This window comes from Agelaius tricolor, unplaced genomic scaffold (assembly GCF_023055355.1).
Source record: "Agelaius tricolor isolate 1412-34295 unplaced genomic scaffold, bAgeTri1.0.p SCAF_15, whole genome shotgun sequence".
Lineage (NCBI taxonomy): Eukaryota > Metazoa > Chordata > Aves > Passeriformes > Icteridae > Agelaius > Agelaius tricolor.
Genome location: NW_027269275.1, coordinates 3361640 through 3385401, shown reverse-complemented (window position 1 = coordinate 3385401; position 23762 = coordinate 3361640). Strand labels below are relative to the sequence as shown.

Sequence of the window (23762 nt, the reverse complement as noted above, 5' to 3'; positions counted from 1 at the left end):
TTGCTCCCACAGGGACCAATCCATGGGTCACAGTTTTTTGCACTTGATGGCAACAGAGCCTTGACTGAGATTTTCTGTAAGACCCAGATTTAAGCTTGCAGCATAATCACAATGTTTGCCCTAGCTCCAGAAGCTGAGCTAAAGCACCACTTCCACAGTATAATTATTCTACATATGTTCCAAAAACCCATGGGGAAATTTTATTATTCAGAAGAATAAATAGGGTAAAAATAAATGGTTTTTAATTTTAGCCAATTCTTAAACTCCTTATGAATTTTCATTTTTCTTATGCAAGTTTAAGTCCATGGGAGAAAGGATTTGCCTTGAAGAAATAATTAAACTTTCATCTTCAGTTACGCTTCTTAGCAAATACACAGCCACCCACATAGCACACAACACATAAGTGCTGTTCAGTGACAGAGTGCCAACATAATCACTAATGCCTCATAATCTTCCTTTCAGTTTCAAATTGAATATTTGAAGTTTGAACTTGTGTTCAACAACCCAGAGCAAGCAGAAACGCAGTAAGGGCTTAGGTTAAAAGGGCGTTGGTGTCCCAGCAATAGAGCTTAATTTGTTCTCAATAGATTTTTGAATACTTGAGCTATTCTGAGAGGAAAAAGCAGTAATTTGTCATTTGGGATATGCAAACCTACTACCTTAAGGATAATAAAAGATTATAGCACTCAATTTATGATGCCAATGTCTGGACTGAATTTAGGCAGGTGCAGAAGCCAGAATTTTTAGGGGAAGGGAAGCTTTGGAAGCAGGTTCAAGAAGACCCAGACACACTTTGCAACTAAGTCTACCATGAGACCTTCTCCAGTTCCTGGGAACATTTCAACATTCCTTTCTTTATGCAGGGACCAAACAAATGACCACACAGGTGCTCTGTAGGAGGTCAAAAAATCTGCACATCCCCTCACTGATAAACACCTTGCACCCTGTTCACAGGGTCCTCCTGATCCTTTCATTGCCCTCAAGCCCCTTTCATCTGGACAAAGGCTGCTCCTTTTGCCTGGAGCTCAGGCTGCTTTCCAGCACCTGAGCTGGCTGAAGGATAGGGCAGACACCAGTCACCAACAGTGGAAATCAGAGCTTAATGCAGACTGAAGGACTGAAACAGGGTTAATTTTCAATTGTTATTCTAAACTGCACAAGAGACACAAATCAAGCTCCAAGGGCCCATCATAGGTGACAAAATCACTACATTAATCCCAGGTATTTGAGGCAATATGAAAATGAAGCACAAAATAAAACAGAAAACTACCAGAAAGGAGTTATATCAATTACCCAAGAACTCCTTTGAGTAACAGAGGCCTCCTTGCCCCACCAGCCCCAAATAAGCAACAAGTTCACCTGATCCAAACAAATTCTAGACCCCCTCAGAGGTTTTATGGACACAAATCTCTGATCTGCAGCAGCAACAGAAACAGCACTGGCCAGGACCTCCCCCAGTTTAATGGTTTCTTGTCATACCCACTTCTTTCTCACAAAGACAGAATTATTGAAAAGCAAATGACTCCTCCCTCAACATAAACATCTCAGGAAACTCCCCAAATCTTGCAGGATTGGGAAGCCAATTCCTGAATGCCATTGAAATTTCCAACCCCCACAACATATTGGTAACAGACATGTTCTTCTTCTCTTCCTTCAAACACACAATAAAGAAAAATCCCCATAAAGTGGAAGACTGACCCAATGTAACGTATTACATCCAGCATCAAACCTTCCATTATAGAGCAAATCTAGAGGTTACACAGGCAAAAGGCTGTTAATAAATCACATGTAACATCCTGAACGTCACACAGTCCTTACAGTTCCACTGTGCACCCAAACAACCCCACACAATTTTTGCAAATTATCTGCCAATCAGAGACAGAAGAATACTTGCCCACCTCTGCCACTCAGTACTGACCAAGAGGACACAGCAGGCTCATTCTGAAATCAGAAAAAGCAGAAATCCAGTCCAATACTCCTGAAGGATATGGCACTTCACAAGAGGTTTGTACCAACTGAGAAGTGATAGCAACTGTACCTTACACTGACAGATTAATTTGAGGACCCTTCACACATCTCATTAGTTCTTTTAAATACACAGGTTTCAACAGATGAGTTGGGACACCCAGAGTCAGTTGTCAGCAAAGCTCTTTGCAGCTCTCACTTGCCAAGGCTGCCTGAAGGTTCAATTTGATTTTAGCAGAAACATCACCTCAGCTGCCTAGTGTCATTCAGACTGCTCTCCAGTCCCAGCATCTTCCATCCGTTTTGCCTGCCTACCAGAGGAGGTGTCCTGCCAGACCTGTCTGTGAACAAAGGAGGAGTGGTGGGTGAGTGGTGCTCAGTGTCCATCTCAGGCAGTGTGACCATGAAATGCCAGCATTTTCTATACTGGGTGAAGGAAGGAAGGACACCAGCAGAATTTCCACCTTGGACTTAGAGCAGGCAGACTTTGGCCCGCTTAGGACATTGATTGACAGAGGCCCTTGGGAGTCAGTACTGAAGGACAAAGCAGCCCAGAAGGCTGGACATGCTTTAAGAAGGAACTGTCAGGTATTCAGGGGCAGGCTGTCTCCAGGTGTAGGAACACAGTTGCTGGGGAGAAAGACCAGCCTAGTTAAACAGAGAATTTAGGCTGGAGATTAGGGAATAAAAGAGAATCTATCATCTCTGGAAGAGGTGTCAGGTAACTTGGGAGGACTACAGGAATGACAAGAGGTCACACAGGGGATGAGTCAAAGCCCAACTAGAACTTGATTTGACCGCTACAGTTAAAGACAACAAAAAAGTTTCTATAAAAACCTTGGCAGCAAAAGGAGAGTCAGGAATGTCTCCATCATTTCTTGAATGCAAGAGGGTAGTGCAGAGACAGGGGATGAGGAAACAGCAGAGATACTAAATGCCTTCTTTGCTTCAGTCTTCAATGTCAGGACAAGTTGTCCTCAGGACAGCCAGCTCCTAGAGGTGGAAGTTGGTGATGGGAAGAAGAATGAAGCCCCCATAATCCAGGAGGTAGTTAGCGACATGCCCTGCCAGTTAGACACTCGAAGTCTATGGGCAAACCACTCTTCATCCTCTACCAGCAGTCCTGGTCAACTGGAGAAGTTTCATCTGGCTAGAAATTAGCAACCTAACAGCCACCTACAAGAAGGGTTGGAAGGCTGACCTGGGGAACTCCAGGCCTGTCAGCCTGGCCCCAGTTCTGGAGCATATCACCCTGAGTGCCATCACATGGCGTGTGCAGGACAGCCAGGGTATCAAGCCCAGCCACCATGGATGTATAAAAGGCAGATCCTGCTTGATCAACCTGATCTTCTATGACAAACTGCCCACTTAGCAGATGAGGGGAAGGCTGTGGGTGTGTCTAGCTAGACTAGCAAAGCATTTGACACTGTCTCCCACAGCATTCTCTGGAGAAACTGGCTGCCTGTGCCTTAGGTGGGTGGACTCTGATGGGTACACAACTGGCTGACAGCCTTGCCCAGAGAGTTGTAGTGAATAAAGTTAAATCCAGCTGGGGCTGTCTGCTACTGGTATTCCCCAGGGCTCAGTTTGGGGCTGGTCCTGGTTAACATCTTTATTGATGATCTGGAGGAGGGCATTGAGAGCACCCTCAGTAAATTTGCAGATGCCCAGCTGGGTGGGAGTGTGGATCTGCTGGAGGATGGGAAGGCTCTGCAGTGAGACTTGGACAGACTCGATCAATGGGCCAAGGACAGGGGCGTGAGGTTCCACAAGGCCAAGTGGCCCATCCTGCAGGTCCCCAGCCGCCTCAGGGTGAGCCAAAGTGTGCCCAAGGGGGCAAGAGGCCAATGGCACCTGGCCTGGATCAGCAGCAGTGTGGGCAGCAGGAGCCAAAGTGTGCCCAAGGGGGCAAGAGGCCAATGGCACCTGGCCTGGATCAGCAGCAGTGTGGGCAGCAGGAGCAGGCAGCGCCTGCCCCTCTGAGCTGGGCACTGCTGAGGCCACACCTCGAGTGTCAGGACCCAGGACATGCCTCTGGCTGTCCTAAGCAGCCCAGACCCTGCCAGGGGGCCTCAGAGACCCTGGCACAGAGCCCAGAACACCTGTGGGTTTGATTATGAGCCACAGAGCAAGTTACCAACTTTGGATGAAGATCTGCAAGCCACGACAAATTAAGTAGAATGATAGTGAATTTATCATGGGGTGAAAAGTCGATTTTGGGGTTTTTAGAATGGGGGTTCAGGGGGCAAAATGGAGGAATCTGGGTGTGTGCAGCCTTTCTCCTTCTTCTTCTTGGCCTCCATCTTCTGCTGTGCTGGTGGCACTCACAGATTGGTTTAGAGTAGAAGCTCAGTGTCTAACACAGGTGATGGGTATTGGGAAGGAATTGTAAACATTGTACAGGTAGTTTTTAGTATAAAGACATAACCCTGCCCTGGGGGCAGGCAGAGTGCCTGGAACTGTCCTGCTGGATGGGCCTGGCAGGGCAGGAGAAAGAATTTTATAGATAAGGAACAATGAACAACCTTGAGACTGAGAAATGAAGAGCCCTGACTGCTTCTTCAAGCGCTGGGGCTGGGAAAAGAGACTTTGAACAATCTCAGGGTCACTGTGAGCAGCCAGAGGCCCCAACACTTGAGTGCTGTGTCCAGCTCTGGGCCCCTCAGGAAAAAGGACATTGAGGGGCTGAGTGTGTGCAGAGAAGGGCAGCAAGGCTCACAAAGCTCTAGAAAAGATGCCCCATGAGGAGTGGCTGAGGGAGCTGGGTTTGTTCAGGCTGGAGAAGGTTCAGTCCTCACTCTTTCCAGCTCCCTGGCAGGAGGGTGCAGGGAGCTGGGCTGATCCCTTCTGCTGTGCTTACAGTGAGAGGACAAGAGGAAACAGCCTCAAGGTGAGACAGGGAGACTCAGACTAGGCAGCACAAAAATAATTTTCACTGTGCAGGTGATGGAACAGTTTGCTCAGGAAGAAGGTGGAGTCACCCCCCCTGGAGGTGATGAAAAGAATCTGGATTTGGGAAATGATTTAGTGGTGTAAGGTTTACAGTGCTGGTGGCTGAGCTTCATCTTTAAGGCCTCTTCCAACCTCGATTCTATGATGTCATTATCATCCTGTAACAACAACACTGATCTTGCATTTTTCAATACTGATGATAATGCACACTCAAAAAACTGCCACCTGCCAAAACAGCACACAATTCTGCACAATTCATCCCCTAGAAAGATGATACAACAACAGAAAAACAAACAACAAAGCCATCACAATAGACATTAAAAATGCTGCTTAATTAGCTGTGAGGTGTCACTTGCACACTATGATGATGAGGATGTTCTGAGAACAAACTGGAAAAGAATTATGCAGCAGGCATGCCAGCAGCAAGGAACAAAATCTGCTCTTTTTCTTTTCATTTGTGTAAAATATGTTTAATTTTCAGGTCAGTGTGTGATATCATGACATTAATGGACAGTCTTGTATTCTACCCATTTCCTTCAAATTGAGCTTCTGGTCTCTTGAGAATGATAACAAGCAATTCTGCTTATCAAAAGATGACCAAAAAACACAAAGTTCTCATCTCTTTGCTGCATCAGTAATTAGCAAAAATTATTGAGGTAAAGCTTACAACAGAGATAAAGCCTCACACACAGTAAAATCTTTACTTCTGACTTGTCTGAACAAGCATGAACAAAATCCACATCAAATAATAATTTCAGCCTGCTGTCTTTTACAATGAGTTCCATTTCACATATCTGCAATCTTAGCTTGTCATTAGCAATGTTAATTAGTTCACTATCTCAATACCACACTGGATTCAGTAAAAACTGAGATCACTGCTAATTTGAGAAGAAAGCTGGTTCTTGCTGCAGTGACTAATAGTCACTGTAGAAAACATCCAGAGAAATTAATAATGTCTGCAATTTTCAATGTTACAAAATTAAAATGCTACTGTTTTTTAATTTCCAAAAAGATAATCAAAGGATAATTATGAATGATCACATTTACTGTATTACTGACCCTGTGAGGACACTGACAAAGCATTCAAAGGTGGGTTATCTCCTGCTGTGCCATGAGCCAAGTTCTGTGTGCACACACATGGTGCACATCCTGCCACAGCTCTCTTTCTGAAGGCAACCATTTTCCAATATCAGCATGGTAATTGTTCCTTGGTATCTCTGTGATGATAGAGGGGCTTATTTTAAATCTCTCACATGGTCCCAGTTCACAGGTTTTTTTGTAGAAGGTAAAAAAAAACCCCAAATATGTGAATTTCAGTCACAAGAGTGGCCTGTGCAATTAAACAGTTCTCTTGCACCAGGAGGTGACTGAAAGACAGAACAGCTGAGCTTCCCCCAGGACCTCCTGCAATGGGAAAATGCTGAGAGGTTGCTGGGAATATGCTGAAACTGCCCTGCTCCCTCCCAGCAGCCAATGGAGTCCATCACCAACCCCCATGAGCAGCAGCTCAGGTAAAATGGGTCTCAGTGCCCCAGGGGGTGTCTATAACTCCCACATTTCTCCTCTCAGCTGGGCAGAACAGGGAGAGCAGGGCAAATGGAAGTGGGCATGTGTTTGCTAAGACTGGGGCAGCTGAACCTCCTGCAGTGGATTTACATCTCCTAAAGCAGATGAGGTGCTGAGACAGGAGCTGCATGCTCACAGGTAATCCTCTCCCCATTTCTGCTGAGTCGAGTGCGCACACATTTGCAATTGTGCCTCTGTATGTCACAGCAGAGAAACAATGCTCAGGGGTTTTCTAAAGCAATTTTTAAATTTAGATTTATTTAAAGACCATTTACAACCTGACTTCAGCTGGATTAGGAAACGAGTGGTGACAGCCTAATTTAAAACATCAAAGGACCAGCTGTACGTAGGGGAGGTGGGCAGGAGGGGAAGGCTGCAGGAAGTGTCTCTCTGAATCCAGTTGTTTTTCCAGGCACACACATTATCCCTGACTTCCCTCTGGGCCCTGAACACATGAGATTCAGCAGCTCACTCAAATGAAGCAATTAGCACCCAGCACTTGCTGTCAGAGCTGTCAGCACTAAGCTGCCTACACGGCCCTGGACACTGCAGGTCAATTCCTATCACCATTTTTAGGAAGGCCTGGATGAGCCCTGCTGCCCCTGGCACAGGTACAAACCACTGGCTCAGCACTCCCTCCCTGCCAGCCCCAGGGCATCCATGCTGAACAGAAGCTCCTGGGCTGCTGCATGGGGAGGATTTCTTGTTAAAAACAGAGATTGTGGCTGATCCACTTCTTCCTTCAACCCTTGTGCTAGAAGTAAACACAAAGACAAATAAATAATATCAGGAACAGGATCATCTTACACCAAACACCATCCAGACAGCAGGCAGACTCCTGTCCTACCACACAGGCCTGAAGAAACAAAGGAAAAATTACTGGATTGCACTGGGGTTTTTAAAATGCAGGAGAAGGTCACCTTCCATCTCTCTCTGTTTCTCATGTATTTTAAAGTTTGAAAACTAACCTTTTGATAGGAGCACCCTACACTGAAAACCACATCACCTCTAACTGCCAGGCAGTTTGGGAAATAAGGCACTCAAGCCATTTCCAGGCTACACAACATTAACTGTTAAAAAAAAAAAAAAGAAAAAGACATAAAAGATATATCAGTAACTGAGCAGGCTGACATGCTGCTTGAGACTAATGGAGTGCTGGTATCGTGTTTAATAAACATACACAAATAGCAGTGAGGGTCATGACACAATTCAACACCATTCCCACACCAAAAAGCAACTGTGAAAGATTCACCTGTGTATTTTTGTCAGCTGCAGTGGGAATTCTTATTTACTACCTATGCACACTTTTGTGAAGGACTTATCAAGTTTATAATTGAGCTGAAAACTATCCAGCCTCATGAAAAAAACATTATTTTTGAAGACCATTTGCTGCAGAAGTCAGTGACTTTTTCAAAAACATTCAAAGAGCAAAATCATCAGGAAATGGTAAGTGGCAAATACTGATTAGCTAAAATCATCAGCATTTCACTAAAACAAAATGCCCAAAGGAAAATAAAATTATTCTGGCTATTTTCTCTTTTTTAGTGAAATAAAATGTGTGTTTTATTTTCAGTTTGTTCCACTGGAGCAGAGGAGAGAGAGAAAAATGAAAGATGAGAGCCATAATCTGTGAGAGTGCTCTCAGACTTCCCCAGATAGTGAAATTTAACACTGGCAGATACAACAGCAACTCATCTCAGAGCCCAAGCTCTGCTCTGGAATCAGGGACAGCACTGAAAAGAATAGGGATAAAGAACTTTTATCAGCCTCAGCTGGTAAGAGAGGCAAGGTGTAAAAATAGTCTGTAAGCATTGTAAACCAACAAGAAAAAACCTCTGTAGCTGCCTTCTTGCCATTTTATTCTTCAAATGATTGCCTTTAGAGCAGAGTGGAGTTTAAGTTTAGTATTAACTGCTCCAAAATCCCCACAATTACTTCTCTTACAATGAAGAATTTTTTCCTAATATCCCATCCAACCCTGCCCTCTGTCAGTTTGAGGCCATTCCCCCTTGTCTTGTCAATCCAGGCCCTTTTAAGTAGTGGCTGTCCATCTTTCTGGTAGCTCCCTTGAGGTACTGGAAGGTCACAAAAGCAGCTTCTCCTGTGCAGGTGAGCAATACCAGCTGTGCCAGCCTTTCCTCCCAGCAGAGCTGCTCCATCCCTCTGCCCATCCTGGAGCCTCCTCTGGGCTCTCTGAGCAGCTCCAGGTCCTGAGTGTGCTGGCCCAGGCTGGGGCAGCTCTGCAGGTGGAAATCACTGAGGGGCAGAGGGGCAGAATCCCCTCCCTGCTGCCCACACTGTCTGCTCTGTGCACTGGCCACAGCCCCCTGTACACTGGCCACAGCCCCCTGTGCACTGGCCACAGCCCCCTGTGCACTGGCCACAGCCCCCTGTGCACTGGCCACAGCCCCCTGTGCACTGGCCACTGTCCCCTGTGCACTGGCCACTGCTCTCTGTGCACTGGCCAATGTCCCTGTGCACTGGCCAATGTCCCTGTGCACTGGCCACAGCCCCCTGTGCACTGGCCAATGTCCCCCCGTGCACTGGCCACTGCTCTCTGTACATTAACCACTGTCCCTTGTGCACTAACCAGTGCTCCCTATACACTGACCAATGCTCTCTGTGCACTGGCCAATGTCCCCTGTGCACTGGCCACTGTCCCCTGTGCACTGGCCACAGCCCCCTGTGCACTGGCCACTGCTCTCTGTACATTAACCACTGTCCCTTGTGCACTAACCAGTGCTCCCTATACACTGACCAATGCTCTCTGTGCACTGGCCAATGTCCCTGTGCACTGGCCAATGTCCCCTGTACATTAACCACTGTCCCCTGTGCACTGGCCACTGCTCTCTGTGCACTTGTCAATGTCCCTGTGCACTGGCCAATGTCCCCCGTGCACTGGCCACTGCTCTCTGTACATTAACCACTGCCCCTTGTGCACTAACCAGTGCTCCCTATACACTGACCAATGCTCTCTGTGCACCAGCCAATGCTCCCTGCACACTGTACAGGGCACACTGCCCCATGCTCCTCTGTTTTAGAAGGCTCCCCTTGCAGGATCAGGCCCCAGGTTTTGGGCACTGCAATCACAGTTATTTGCATGGTAACCCCCAGTGTTCAGCAGCCACAGAGGTTTCAGAGACAGTCACACAATCCAGGGGGGTGAGACAAGGGAATGGCTGTTTAGGGCTGCTCTAGTGCTGCCTGGCATCCTCAAGCAGTGAGAAATAAACACATCATCATCCAAGGAACCCAGGACTGGGCACACACTCCTATCACAGTGACACCAAAGGGGTTAATTCACTCTAACATGCTTTCAGCATGCTGCTTTCAGCAAGGACAGTTGGAAGAAAAGAAGACATCTGGCTCAAGAATGCTATGACAGAGAAAACAAAGGACTGAACCTCTGGGAACATGGGGTGGGATTTATGGTAACAGCTAAATTTTAATATGCACATAGTAACTGTATATAAGAAACAATCATAGAACCACATGTCCACATTAGGTTAGGATCTTAGGATCTCCAGCATGAACCTCAGGCCCGAATAAATGATGCCCTCTTTAATACAGCTTTAGTGCTGGGGAGTCTTATTCTGGTATTTTGGCCATTTGGACCTTCAGTGCTATTAAGAAGGGGATAAACCCCCACAAAAATGGCAATGCACACAATAGCTGTGTGTCCAGAACTCCTGATGCAGGAAGTCCCTCACCTGTTGCTACAGCATCACTTTCACATCATTCCCCAACCAAACTGACATTCCAAGTAGCCACCCTAATCTTAAAAGTGCTCTTTTTAATAAAAAGGGAATAAATGAGGCAATGCACAGAAGATTCCACACTTAATTTGATAATACACAGATAAAATCTAGAAATTGATAAACACTGATCTACAGGAATTATCTCCAGGCCTTCAGAGAACTCTGAAACAGATAACTGTAGGTCCTAATTAGTGCTTTCAGTGTGTTTTTATAGAGACACAAAACATCTTTGTCTATATGCTCACACTCAACTTTGCTGGAATCACAGATTTTATTCACACACTTCTCAAGCTGAAGACTTTTTTTACCATTTTGCTATATTTTGAACAATATATTCACTACAGAGCAGTTTCATAATTAACAGCCTTTAATTAAAGAAGATTAATTAAACATGAGGTAAGCACAAACACTAAACAAACTGCTTCAGAGAAAACCCAGAATCTGACCTACCAAAATGACTTCATATGCAATTACACATGCTGTGAATTACTGTCTGTAGATAATTGCCTTGGCTGTCTCCTTAAAGTCAACCGACCACACATTAAAGTTAAATAATATCAAACCAGAAAAGAAGTCAGGGCTGATTGGAGTTGCAGTTAAATGCATTTATTTTTTATATATCTCAGCATTAACACATTACTAGTTCAAAATCATTTACCAGTGTTTAACCAAATGGACAAAGAAAAGGCAACAGTTAGGTCCTACATCCAGTACCAGACAATTTTAATTGCTTTTGGGATCTCTGCAATTATTCTTCCTAGCAGACAGAAGAATAGCAGACAGTTTAAATTTTTAGGGCCCTTTTCCCCTAAAGGAACAGGTGCAGGGATGAATTCAGTAAAAGAAACTGAAATTCTAATTATAGTCTCCAAGGCAGACACAGTAGAGCAGTCTGCCAAGACCTCTTTCATTAGCTAAATAACTTCAAACTCTTTCAAGAAGTGTAATCCATCAAGAGTTATGGAAGAATAGAAGGCAATTTTAAATAGGTGTAGTAGCTGTTTAAGTTATTTATTTTTTTTCAATTGAAAGACACAAATAATCTTTTCAAGTGGTTGATGTGTGTGAAAAGAGCTAGCCAGGGAAGAATGAAAGTCCCAGAGAAAAAAGGTAATATACCTTGTAGACTTACAGAAGAGTGTTTATGTAAGTAGTTGTTGTATGACATTTAAATCAAATTGGCATTTAAAAGCACCTGAGAAGAAATTCTGCTCTAGGGAAATTTTTGATTGCTAATGATTTCTAGAGCCAAAATCTCACTATTGGCATGTATAGTATGGCCAGTGAGTAAAATAAACACAAAGTTCAACAATAAAGACAGAATGTAACCAATATTTTATTTTCCCTGTTACCTGGTGGTGTGTGTAAATGCAGTTTGAGGCACTGACAAATTATAGGCATGAGAATATAGTATCTTAAGAAATTTACACTGCTTAAATGGAACTAAGGGCTTTATTTGTCTTTTGAGCTACCTTGAAATCCTGATGACAAATACTGTGGTCTCTTTATATTCCCTTCCCTGGGTGCTGCTCTAGCCTGCTTACAAGCCTTTGAAAAATTACTGCCAAGAAACAACAGTAACTGATATATGATTGCTATTTTCTATTTTTTCATTATGCAAAGACTTTGAAAATTGAAAATACCACGTACAATCTAAAAATAAATGGACTTGATGATCAAAACCATGCTTTATGTGATAAATGCTGATGATCTAATGTAAATATTGATTCAAGAGAGGAGGCAATGTTTTCCTTAGATCTAGACACATCATTAGTGTATCAGTTAGGACCAGCCAAACACCTCATGGATGCCTGTACAGCACATTCTTTTCAACACTAGAGATATCTGCTGCTTTCTTATTGACTTCTCAGCAGCTGTAGAACACCCATCACATGTGTGATCTGAGCTCCTTGTGCAAGCTGAGTACAGGTACTGCTGCCTTGTAATTGCAGAAAAAAAATGTAATGGCACACAGCCCTTCATCAGACACTTAAACACCCACTCATGCAGCCTTCAAGCACAACCAGACTAAAGGCAATGTTTAACCATAAACCCAGTTTTATTGGATGGCTTCAAACAATGAAAACAGCTATTTTATCAAGCTTCTGTAAATTACTGTAACTCCAGCAAGAGAGATATGCTACACTTAACCAAAAAATAATCACCCCTCATCAAATGCATGTTTGAAACAGATGAAGTATCACCTCAAAATAACAAAATAATACTTACAATGGCCTTCAAACACCAATGAACTCTCAGTCTCAATCCAAGCTAGTGCATTGTCTCAGCTATTGCTTTTCCCCCTGCTACAGAGCTATTATCTTTTTTTATTATAATTAGTATAAGAACTCTTACCTCTCCAGCTCGTATTCTTTCATTCCTACTTTTACAGCCTTCATTACCTGTAAGATACATATTAGCATGGGACCATCATAGCAGGAAGAAATCTCATATTTATAAATTTATGACTTATGACTATCTCCAGAGAAACCTATATTACAAAAATATCATCTGTACTTCATTTAAATTTACATCAGTACATGCATTTTAAAACTACACTGGAATCAAACACTTAAATCTTTAAAAATGCCTGCAGTCTCCAGCAATAAAGCAAGTTTAATTGCCAAACTACTATATCCCAATGAAGTGCAGCCCACCAAAATACCAATGTTCAATTGTGAAAGCTGTGGTGAACACGGCAGCAAGGCCTTTTGTTCTACTTAGGCAAAACAAAGCTATGAACTGGATTAGCCTACAATGGGAGAGTCTCTTTTATAGTTTAAATTAATAGAAAACTCTTGGAGTCAACACCAGTTTACAGGTCATAAATCTGATCCTTGTTCTCAGATTTGCTAAGAAAGTTTTATTATTTTATTTCTGTATTATAGAAGTTCTAGGCAGCTGCTCTACAGAAAAAAAGTACTCTCAGATGTGATAAGATTATTCAAGGATGACGAAAAACCAAGGAATATGAATGCAAAATAACTACCCTTTGAGTTTTCAATTTTCCAATATTCATTTTAGCACATTCTTACCCTTCATAGTTTGGATATCTGAGGAGTAGGAGCCAAGACAAGCTGAGACAGCAACCTCACCAGCTGGTTTTACCTAAGCTCCCCCTGGTCACCTCATGGGCACATCTGCATTTCTGTATGGAGCACAGGACTGACACCCAGGCTGGTTTTGTCATGACCACCAGGACAGGGGTGCAGCTGGTCCAGCCTGAGAGCCTGGCATTGCCACTCTGGTATGGCAACACAAGAGCAGGGCTCAGCAGTGCCCCAAGGACTCACCCAGCTCTGAGGAGCACCCTGAGGAATCCTCTCCCTGTCCCACACTGTGCATGGAAAGACTCCCCCAGCCCAGCAGGATCTGGGGACAGTCACCTGCTAGTTAAGCTTTTCAGAGCTGCACATGGGCCTGAATAATCTTGATCTTTTACTTCTCCATCATGATGCAGGTATTTGTGCACACAGAACAGACTGACTGCAAGCAGGTCACCTTCTGCTGAGGTGAGCTCTTACCCAAACCCACACTTCATTTCTCACACATCACAAACGCACCGCTGAGTTCAAGGGCAATGCAAGGTACATTACTGGCCTGTAATAGGAGGGATATTATCCTCTTATTTCTATCCAGCCTTTCCATTATTTTATTACTAAGCAATTCTGGGTTGCTGGGGACATTTTCTGAGTACCACTGCTACACTAAGAGCAAAAATTATTAACAGTAAAGGATCCATTACCTCTTTATGAGCTTCACTGGAGATTTTATTGGTGTAGCGCAGAACTTCCAACTCCATGTCTGTCTTAATGACACGACTTCAAGAGAAGAACAACAGACAGCATGTTAGACTGCAACCCCACAGCTAAAGAATGCAAAATGAAAAAACCCTGAAAATTATATGCATCACCTATAATAAGATTAGATCAAGTACACCTCAAGAGCAAACAGCTATTACAGTATTCATGACAGCAAAGTATTGTTGGCATTGATTCAGCATTAGCAAAACAATCTTACAAAGGAAAGTCACAAGAATTTCAAATATCAGCCTGCCCTATTTAATACTTATAAACAAGTGGTTCAACCAACATTTTTTCAACTCTTCTACAATACATTAGGAAGAAAACCAATGCAATTCTGCATTTGTCATAACTCTAACACTACTTCAAATGGAACATTTTCTACAAGCATGCTTGATTTCCTTTTAAACACAATTTGAAACTATTTAACATATTCAAATTCCCAGAGCTTCAGAATTTCTGTTCACAATCCCAACTCCCACCTATTTGCAATACCTCAAAAGGTGGGCAAGGGGTGATGTGAAAAATGCTATTTTTGTTTGGTATTTAAAAACCCAAACCCCGAATTCAGAAACCACAGCAGCAATAATTACAGCCATGATGTTCATTCTTTCACATGCTTCTGAAGGAAGATAAAAAACACAAAACCCCAAACAAACCAATGCCCTAAAAACCCCATCCTGCTCTTTGTGCCTTATGAGATACTGAATTCAGGTATGTTTATAAGCCTTGATACTCTCTTCTGAACTCATGTGAAAAATGCACTGTTTAACTCCTCTCTACATGCATCTCTATCATGTATTTCAAATAAAAGCAGCTATTGAGTGGGACATGCACAGTAAAGCAGACACAGTTCCATAACCTCTATTAAACACCACATACTCCTTCCACTGTTAGACAAACTGAATTCCTGGTATTTTTCATACCAGGTAAAAATACCAATTCCTGGTATTTTTCAACAGATGTAGTTCTGTACTTTGTAAACAGTAAGTATGTACTTCACAGCTGCCTTTGACCATCTCAAAGGCAGCTGTGAAGTACATACTTACTGTTTACAAAGTACAGAACTACATCTGTTGAACTGCATGAAAATATTTCAATCATGTTTTCAAGCTGCACTCCAGGGTTTGCAGCAGTTACAAAGAATCATAACTGTTATACTTTGAAACTGCCACCAAGACCCCTCTTTTCATTGTTTCATGCTCCTCCTCACACTGCTGTAGAAAACTATTTACTGTATTTCTGCTCTGTAGTTTAATGAGTCCAGAAACAGGTTTCTCAGCCATCAGTGCCTCTGATGTGAGATTACAGCATTTCCCACAGACAGTGCATTACTACAGCACAGCCACTCCCTTCAAACAACTCTTCTGGCAAGAGTAAAGGTACCTTTGTAAAATCCTGATATTGGTCAGAATGCTTTTACAAACAGAAACACTGTAGAGAGGAGTGGATTGACTTAGTCAAATGGAAGATGACACAAAATAATCACCATGCAATTGAGAATGAGAAGTACAAGGTTTTAAAATGCACACCCAGGTGAAAAAATTACACTGGGATGGTAAAATCTGCTGCCTGTGAGTGAGGAAACAAACTTCCACTGCTGTCTTTCAGCCAAGACATAAAAAAAGAGTGGCTCAAATATATTTCTGTTAGAATGAGGCAGCAAAGGCTTACAGATTTTTAATTTTTTTTTAATCCTATTTCTTGGAAGACTGCATGTGCTAGCAGGGTAATTTAATACTTGTTTGATGTGCCTTTATATTACTTTCAGTATAAAGTACATATCCATGATCTGCAACTGCCCGAAAAAGAGTTCATAATTCAGCTGTCTGATCTCTTTGTTGCAATCTGCTGGTAATAAAAGTTAGTAACTGCTCCACAGCAAGTGCAAACAGTGTTAGAAACCATTTCCCTTGGCTTGGGCACAAGGCTTCAGGATCAATGTATTTGTATTAGATCACAGCTTCTCAGGTATCTGTGTGAAAATAGGAATTCACACTCAGCCTCAGCCTGACTATTTATGCAATGCAGCTCCTTCATTTACACAAGGTCAGGCACCAAAATCCTTCACAGAAAATATTTAGTCATTCTGAGACCAACAAACACCACTGGCCAAGGAGAGGAGGAAGGAGAGGGAGGAAGGAGAGGGAGGAAGGAGAGGGAGGAAGGAGAGGGAGGATGTGCAGGGAGCAGGATCAGCAGCCCCTGGGCTCCTGGGTTGCAGTGGTACTGTTGATGGAGCTCCCACATCCTCTCTGGCTAAGTAGAAGAGCCTGGATTTCACCACCTTCTCAGTGTCTGGACAGTGCAAAAGGCAGCACCCTCCCAAGCCAGGTTTACAGCAGTGTTTGGCACTTCAGGGCAATCTTGTGATGAGTGTCCACAGTTCTCATGATGTTTTTCCCCACTTCCAAAATAAGGACAGGAAGAAAATCCCACCTTTTTTCATGAATGTGAACTTCAACGTTCTATTAAAAACAGCTCTTAGACCAGTTACAGCCTCTGCATAAATGCATTAATATTTTAATGGGAACAAATAATTTCCAGGCTCCAGCTAATGCAAATTGCCACAATGTAGAGATTGCACATGTAAGGCACTCCTCAGATTAGCTGGGGGGCCACTCAGTGCAGTCTAGTTGAAATAAAAGCACAAGTCTCTGAGTGTCAGGACTGACCTATAACTTTCACCTTCTTTCCCCCTCTCATTTTGCCAGTGTAAAAGCATTTCTTCTTCCTCACTCTCCTTTTCCACACATTTTCTACTTTTATTTTCACTTAGCCATATGAGCAGCTGGTCTTTTCACCCACATCAGTCATCCAGCAGGACAGAGAAACTTTAATATAAACAAGAATCATTTCAATCCTGAAAGTGCATTTGGGCATTTTAAATGTCTGGATACCAAATTACATGCATGACCTAATCAAGTGGTGAAGAGCACACAGAATTTGAGGCAATTATGAGGCTGAAACTCACATAACTCAACTGTATTTTCCTAAACCAGTGCTCTCCTCAAAGCTACATAAATTGGTTCTCCATGTGCATTCTGCAGCTCTGATAATGCTGCCAGAAGTATTTGTTTCCACTTATCAGATGAGTGCTTTATCAGCTGGCTTGTTTTGCTGCCTTTTGGTCCATGTGTGCAACCTTAATGTCTCCTTTCTGTGACACACATGGAAAACACCTGGGAATGTCCACTCCTCCTTTTCCTTCTGGAAATACCAGATTTACAGACCACCTAATACATAAGGATGATGCCCATGTGGGCAGACTTCACAGACCTACCTTATTTTTACCCTTTCTCACCTCTGCTGCTACCTTTCCACGTTTTATTTATAGAAATTTCTCTACCACAGTTGATACATTTATGCTCTTCTGCAATGCATAAAAACTTGCTAACTGGATTAGCATAAAAGGCAGCAAACACAGCAATGCCCATTTGCAAAGGAGAGGCATCACAGTACAATTCTGAGAGACAGGTGAAGGAACACCAAAGACAGGAGTTCAAAAAAACGTTAAGAGGTTTACAGCATAGACAGAAAAACCTCTGAAAACACAAAAAGCAAATGCACAGTTTTAAGATACTAACATACAGATCAGTTTTCCCAAAGAAATATTTATAGCTTTCCATCACAATAATGCAAAAAACAGAACATAGGAAATCTTCCACGTAAAACTATCAAAGTTCATTTTCACTGGGTTTACAGGAAAATGCAGTATATACAGGCACAAAGCTGCAAATTACTACATGTTTACTTCTAGCAGCAACAGGATTATGATAGACACTGGCAAATTACAGGAACAAAAGGCCATTTGGCTAAGTGTTGGTGTCAAAAAACCTCCTGATTGCTAAGGAGATAATTTAGACAAGTTTGAATTCTTTCTTCTGTTAGATGGCATTTCCTTTTCAAAACACTGCAATCAATACTTAGCATATCCATGAAATTTGAAGTAGAAGCCTTTAAATTTAAAATGAAAGTTTTAAAATTTGTTTGGAAATACACCCACTCAATAAAACGAAAAAATATAAATAAAACACCATCTGCAAACTGCTGAAATCCAGTGTAAGGTTGAATTCTTCTGTTTCATCTTTAAGTTCCACAGCAAGTCAGAAAATGATGAGATCTTGAAACATTAAGCAAGAGAGGCAACAGATCCTTAACCTCAAACACTTTGCCTCTTGTCATTTTTTCTGCATTTTATTAGAAGACTGTACAATACTAGAGTTGCCTTTTGTAGCTCCCAGTTCCCCCTGGCTGGTTCAGAAAGCTCAGCCATTTCATCTCTAGCTGGCAGTTTGACAGCATGGCATAGAGCAAAGTTTTTCTGACAAGTACCATGTAAAACACAGTAGTTCAGAGCTTGCCAAATCTGAAATGAAATGCATCCCTGCAAGGAGATGATTCAAAGGATGCAATTTCTTACCCCAGAATATAACCCACAAGAATTCATCTTCCTAAAAGAAAAATGTTCTTAACTCTAAGAATATTGCTTTTCAAACAAACTTTCTTGGTTGGTAATTTGACATTCCAAGGAGATTTCTACTTTAGTAAGCTTTAATATGACCTGTCATTCACATGGTAATTTCACCAGCCACTTAAATCCTAACAACCATCTTTAACATACTTCTGACTTAAAATGAACACCACCAAACTCAGTAAAACCTTTTAAAACACCTCTGAATACAAATCTGAACTTTCTCTTTACTTAGAATTCCCCTTCCTTGAAAGCCAGGTGTAGGGAAGGTGCATACCAAGCATCCCTCTTCAGTCAGGCTGCAGGAAGAACTGAATCAGAATTCCAGGCTGCCTCTCACAATTCACTGAAGAGATGATTCCTTCAGAGATGATTCCTTCCACCCCAGCTCCAGGTGCTGCCTTTTCACTGCCTCAGTGCTCCACCTCTCTCAGCACAACCTCCAGGGCACTGACCTTATGTTTGTCCTTACCTGAGCTTCCTAAAGAGGACTTAATCACCCTTTAATTGAAACCACAGAGGGGAAAAACTCATGACACCTTGGTAAGGTGGATGGAAACAAGCTGAAAGCTACCTTGGGAGAAAGTCTGGAGCCCTACTCCAAAGCCTTCTGCAGCTAAAATTGCCATCTCTGTCCCTGTTGTCCTGCTGTGTCTTCAGTGCAAAGCTGGGAAGTCAGACAGGCCCTCTCCAGGTCCTGTTCCTCACCCCTCTTAAACTCAGAAATCAAGCCCATAACATAATGAACATTAAGAAACATAAGAACCCTACATAGGAACCCTACATAGGAACCTGTGGTGGTTTGACAGGAAATGTGTTTTTTGGGATGCTGTGTTTTTGGCCAATGGATATTCAGACTTTAATATTGTGTTGGAATTTGGTGGGGGGAGGAGGAAATGCATTTGCGAGGTTCTCATTTTCCCTGTGTGTGTTTCATTTTATCTGTAGTTGTAGAGTAGTTAATAAAGTTCTGGTTCTTTTTTCCCTAAGTAGGAGCCTGCTTTGCTTATTCCTGGTCACATCTCACAGCAGAAACCAGGGAGAAGGTATCTTCATGGGGGCACTGGCATTGTGCCAGTGTTAAACCATGACAGAACCCTACATTGGAACCCTACATTGGAACCCTACATTGGAACCCTACATTGGAACCCTACGATAATATAACATAACATATAACGAACATAACATAACAGAACTTCTCTGTTTAGGAAAAGGACTGGCACAAACTCTAGAATAGGCAGGATCTAAAGATCAGCCCCCTGACACCCAGCAGCAGGACATGAGTCCACTCCCACAGCTCCAGGCACACCCACAACTCAGGGATGGAACAATGTCTGTCTACACAAAGCCTCCCCACTTCCCTTCTGCAGCTTTATGTGCTGCCAAGCAATGAAAAATATCTGCCACAACAGATATGTGACCTTTTAACAACTCTAAATGTTCCAAAAATCACTGATGTTCAAATTACATCTCCACAGTTTTCAAGCTGGCAATTAGCTGTAGATGGAGACAGCAGAAGATGGTTCTCAGCATATGTGCTGAAAATAAGCATTAAAAACATAATTTGTAGGAGCATGCAATACAATGCTCTGCCACAGTGGGACCAGAAGGTGCACCTGTGTTTTGTATTTTAAGCTTATCTGTCTTAACTAAGGATTTGCTTCCTCATTTCTAGATTAATCCACACACACAAAAAAAAGCTTAGATAAAAACCTAATTCATTAACAAAAATCCACTACTATGTTCTTTCATCCACTACTATGTTTCTTCAGTAATTTTCTAAATGGAAAACTAGAGAGCCTTAGTTGGAGCAATCCTGTGGACAAAGTCTGCAATGTTGATCAAAAGAGGAAAAGTAATAAAATGGAGCAGCTTTGCACTTAGTCACACATCTAATTTGTTTGTTTCAGATAGGCAAAAGCAGAGTTCCCCAAGAATTACAAAGTACAGTTATATGAATAATAATTCAACAAAATTAAGGTTATTAAAATAAATCCTGGAGAAGAAATAACACCTCATTAAATACTACCTGTTTAGACAGAGTTTTGATCTACATTTGATTTCTGTTACTAGACCATAAATTCTCCTCAGTTCCTTTCCCATTCATACAAATTTATATTTACACAAATGTGACTTAAACCCTAACACATCCTAGAGAAATGTGCATCCAGATAAAATGCTTAAGAAATGTTACATAAATTCTTTGGTTTTCAATGCTGTTACCTTGCCCTATTATTATGTTTGTCCATTATTTCCAGTCCATAAGATGAAATCAATTTAAAATTAAAACTGCTGTAGTAAAGTAGGAGGTTTCAGCTGAGGGAGCCCCTCTGAAGCAATGGTTCAATATAAGCATGTTCAACACTACTCCAAAAGAAAGATTTTATGTAACTCACCATTCTGCAATTTCAGGATGAAGAATTTTGTTGTTCACATTAAACCTAAAAAAACACAAAGATATTAATATTAAAAAGCAGCCAGCCACAACAGCAGAGACTACATACTCTTTTCTTTTTTTTAAACCATGTATTCTCTGAGGAAGTAAAGTGAAAAACAAGTATTGTATAAGAATTCAACAGAGAACCCAGGGAGAAGAATGCATTTAATTTTGAAATACATGAAACTAAACCATATACATAATTTCAAGAATGTGCAGAAGCCAGTGTAAGAGTATGTTTGAGACATGCTTATCACACTTCTTTTGGCAACAATAAAAGGCTGGGTTATCAGTTCACTGCTGTGGGGGGGACCAGCCTGACCTCCAGGCACTCATTCCAAATTATTCTGTGATTTTCACTTTGTTCCTCAAATACCCTTCAATGAAATTAAACCCAGCAAATTGCAGATTTCATCCTTTGTTTCATGCCTTCCCACTTCTGTGTGCACAGAAGGTGGCCATGTGATAAACAAGCTTGCTTTAGAGGATGGTGAAAAGGAAAATGACCTCTCCATGTCTTTTCCAATCTGCAGAAGAGGCAAAGCAGAAGCTCCACACTCGCCTTGGCCTCTGACACTTCACTATTTTTCTGTTTATTTTCTACATGAGCAATTCATGTAATCTTGGAGTGATTTTGAGGCTCTCTAAACAATAACACCACAGTGGCAAATGGAGCAAGCAGCTGAGTAATTAGGTGGAACACAAATGGATTTTCAAGCATTGTTTAAAGGGTTTTTTGGTTACAATTTAAATGCCTAAGGAGTGTTCTGCATCAAGGATATTTTTGTCTGCTCAGGACTGTTGGCTCTCCAGTTAGGGTATTTAAGAGAATTAAAATGCTACAAGCTCCCAAAAGTTCTTCAAAAGAATGTTATGAGGCAACAGTTCCTTTTCCCACACTTTTGAAGGAAAAAAAATTCAATCTATTCCAGGTTATTAACCATTCTTTATACCTCAGAAGGGACCAATGAAAGCCCAAATCCAATGAAAAAAAAATTACTTAGAAGTCACTTTTAATTGTGTAAGGGTCTTCCTGTGTCCTGAGAAAGCAGAAAACCCCCCTATATTTCTCTTTTTCAGAAACAGATGCTCATAAACTTATAAAACCCTACTAAGGAGAAGGCTCGTAGCTCAAACCAAAAACTTATTACAACATTCAACAAGGACAAGCTGTATGGTATTGAATATTATGGGTATTAATGGGAAATCACTGTAAAAACATCTCAAGACAAAAAGCCATTCACCAGTGACAGAATAATGCATCACTATATAACAAAATTGGTCACTTGGAAACAACAAAGTATCAGAAGGGCATATTTTCAATTTAATCATCACCATCTCAAAAATTATCACTTATGTAGACCAATGCAGAAGTAATTCTACAATGGAAGTAAAATAACAGGAAAATACAAATTTATACAGAAGAAAATATATGAGTGACAAAGTAAAATCAATTTATGAGGATTCTAAGAACCCAAAAGCCTGAGCTGCCTGTGTGGCTGGAGAACACCAACTGACACCACCACAGAACACCAAGACACAGAATTATGCTGCAGCTGTAACAAGAGACACAAAATCTACACAATCTTTCAGTAATGTCATCAGTATGTCAGACAGAAAACTGATCAATGAAGGCAAATGTAAGGAGACAGAGCAGCACTGGAGAGTCCAACACCAGCTCTATGCAAATAGGACTAAACTCTGGTTATTGTGAAATAACAAAAGAAAATAAAGCACAGGGAAGGGCAGTTACAGAAGGCAGCTGACTTTGACTCTGAAAATCCACATCTCAACAAACTGAATTGGTCACTTTAACCACAAACACAAATGGATGAAATCAAACGCAAATTAAATGAGCCAAATATGAACCTCATAAAAGAAGACTTGTCTCACCTGAGCATTCAAAAAAGAGGGAAAAATTGTACACTGGTGCAGACTTACAGCAGCTCACTCTTTAGAAAAGCCATTTCAGCCACAGCCCCTGGATTTTACCTTTCCTGGCCATGCCTCAGGTTTGAGCTTTTCTATTTTTCAGATTCTGTGCTGCTTTAGTGTGTGGGTCTGGGTTCACATCAGGGGATGCTGAGCTCTGTGCACAGAGCAGGGAGATAAAACAATTCCTGCTCCAGCTGGGCACCAAGGACAAATCATCCAAATCTCAGCCCCAGAGCACAAACACCGTGGGCTGGAGAGAGAAAAACAAGGGTGGAACTGCATGGGCTAAAGCTGGAATGGGACAATGAACTGCAAGATGCAAATGGAGCAGAACTGATCCAAGGGAGAGACCCCAGGAGCGCTCGTGCATTTTGGGGCCATTTTGGTTCATCCTGGGTGCAGCCAGGATTGAGGCCTTCTAATAAATCCCTGCTTTATTCTTCAGCTCCATCCAGCCTCTGTTCTAGGTCAGCCTTCTCAAGGCATCAGGCTCTTCCTGAACTGTCTTTGTGCTGCCAGAAATCCAAGTATTGCTGGCTGGGACCACCCACTATGTGACAGCTCCTTAAAATTCTGGTCTGCTGTCAACTGGGGAAGCTCATTAAACACACAGAGAGGCAGCAGGACTGAATGAGGAGGGTGCTGGTGGGTGGAGAAGAGCCAGGAGGTCATCAGCTGAACACAAGACAGACTTTCTGGTGTAATGCCAGCTAGAAAACAAGATGTTAGACCTCCTAGACACAGCATATATTGTAGGCCACTTTCTTAAGGAAGTCAAAGATTAAGGACAGAACTGTCTCAGCTCCACCCACCTCATGGCAGCTGTGGGTCCTGTGTGAGCAGCCACAGGGCCACCTGTTTATGACTGTGAG

At 42.2% G+C, this 23762-nt stretch overlaps 1 protein-coding gene across 3 annotated transcripts in view; it reads right to left on the bottom strand.

Moving 5' to 3' along the window:
• Window positions 1-23762, bottom strand: part of PEPD (peptidase D) — a 209693-nt gene that overhangs the window by 98606 nt on the left and 87325 nt on the right. For all 3 annotated transcript variants that reach the window (XM_071440236.1, XM_071440233.1, XM_071440234.1), the window contains 3 exons: window positions 20915-20959; window positions 13987-14062; window positions 12597-12643 (listed from right to left, as the gene is read on the bottom strand). In XM_071440236.1, the coding sequence (XP_071296337.1) occupies window positions 12597-12643; window positions 13987-14062; window positions 20915-20959 (168 nt within the window). The remainder of the gene's footprint in view (window positions 1-12596; window positions 12644-13986; window positions 14063-20914; window positions 20960-23762) is intronic.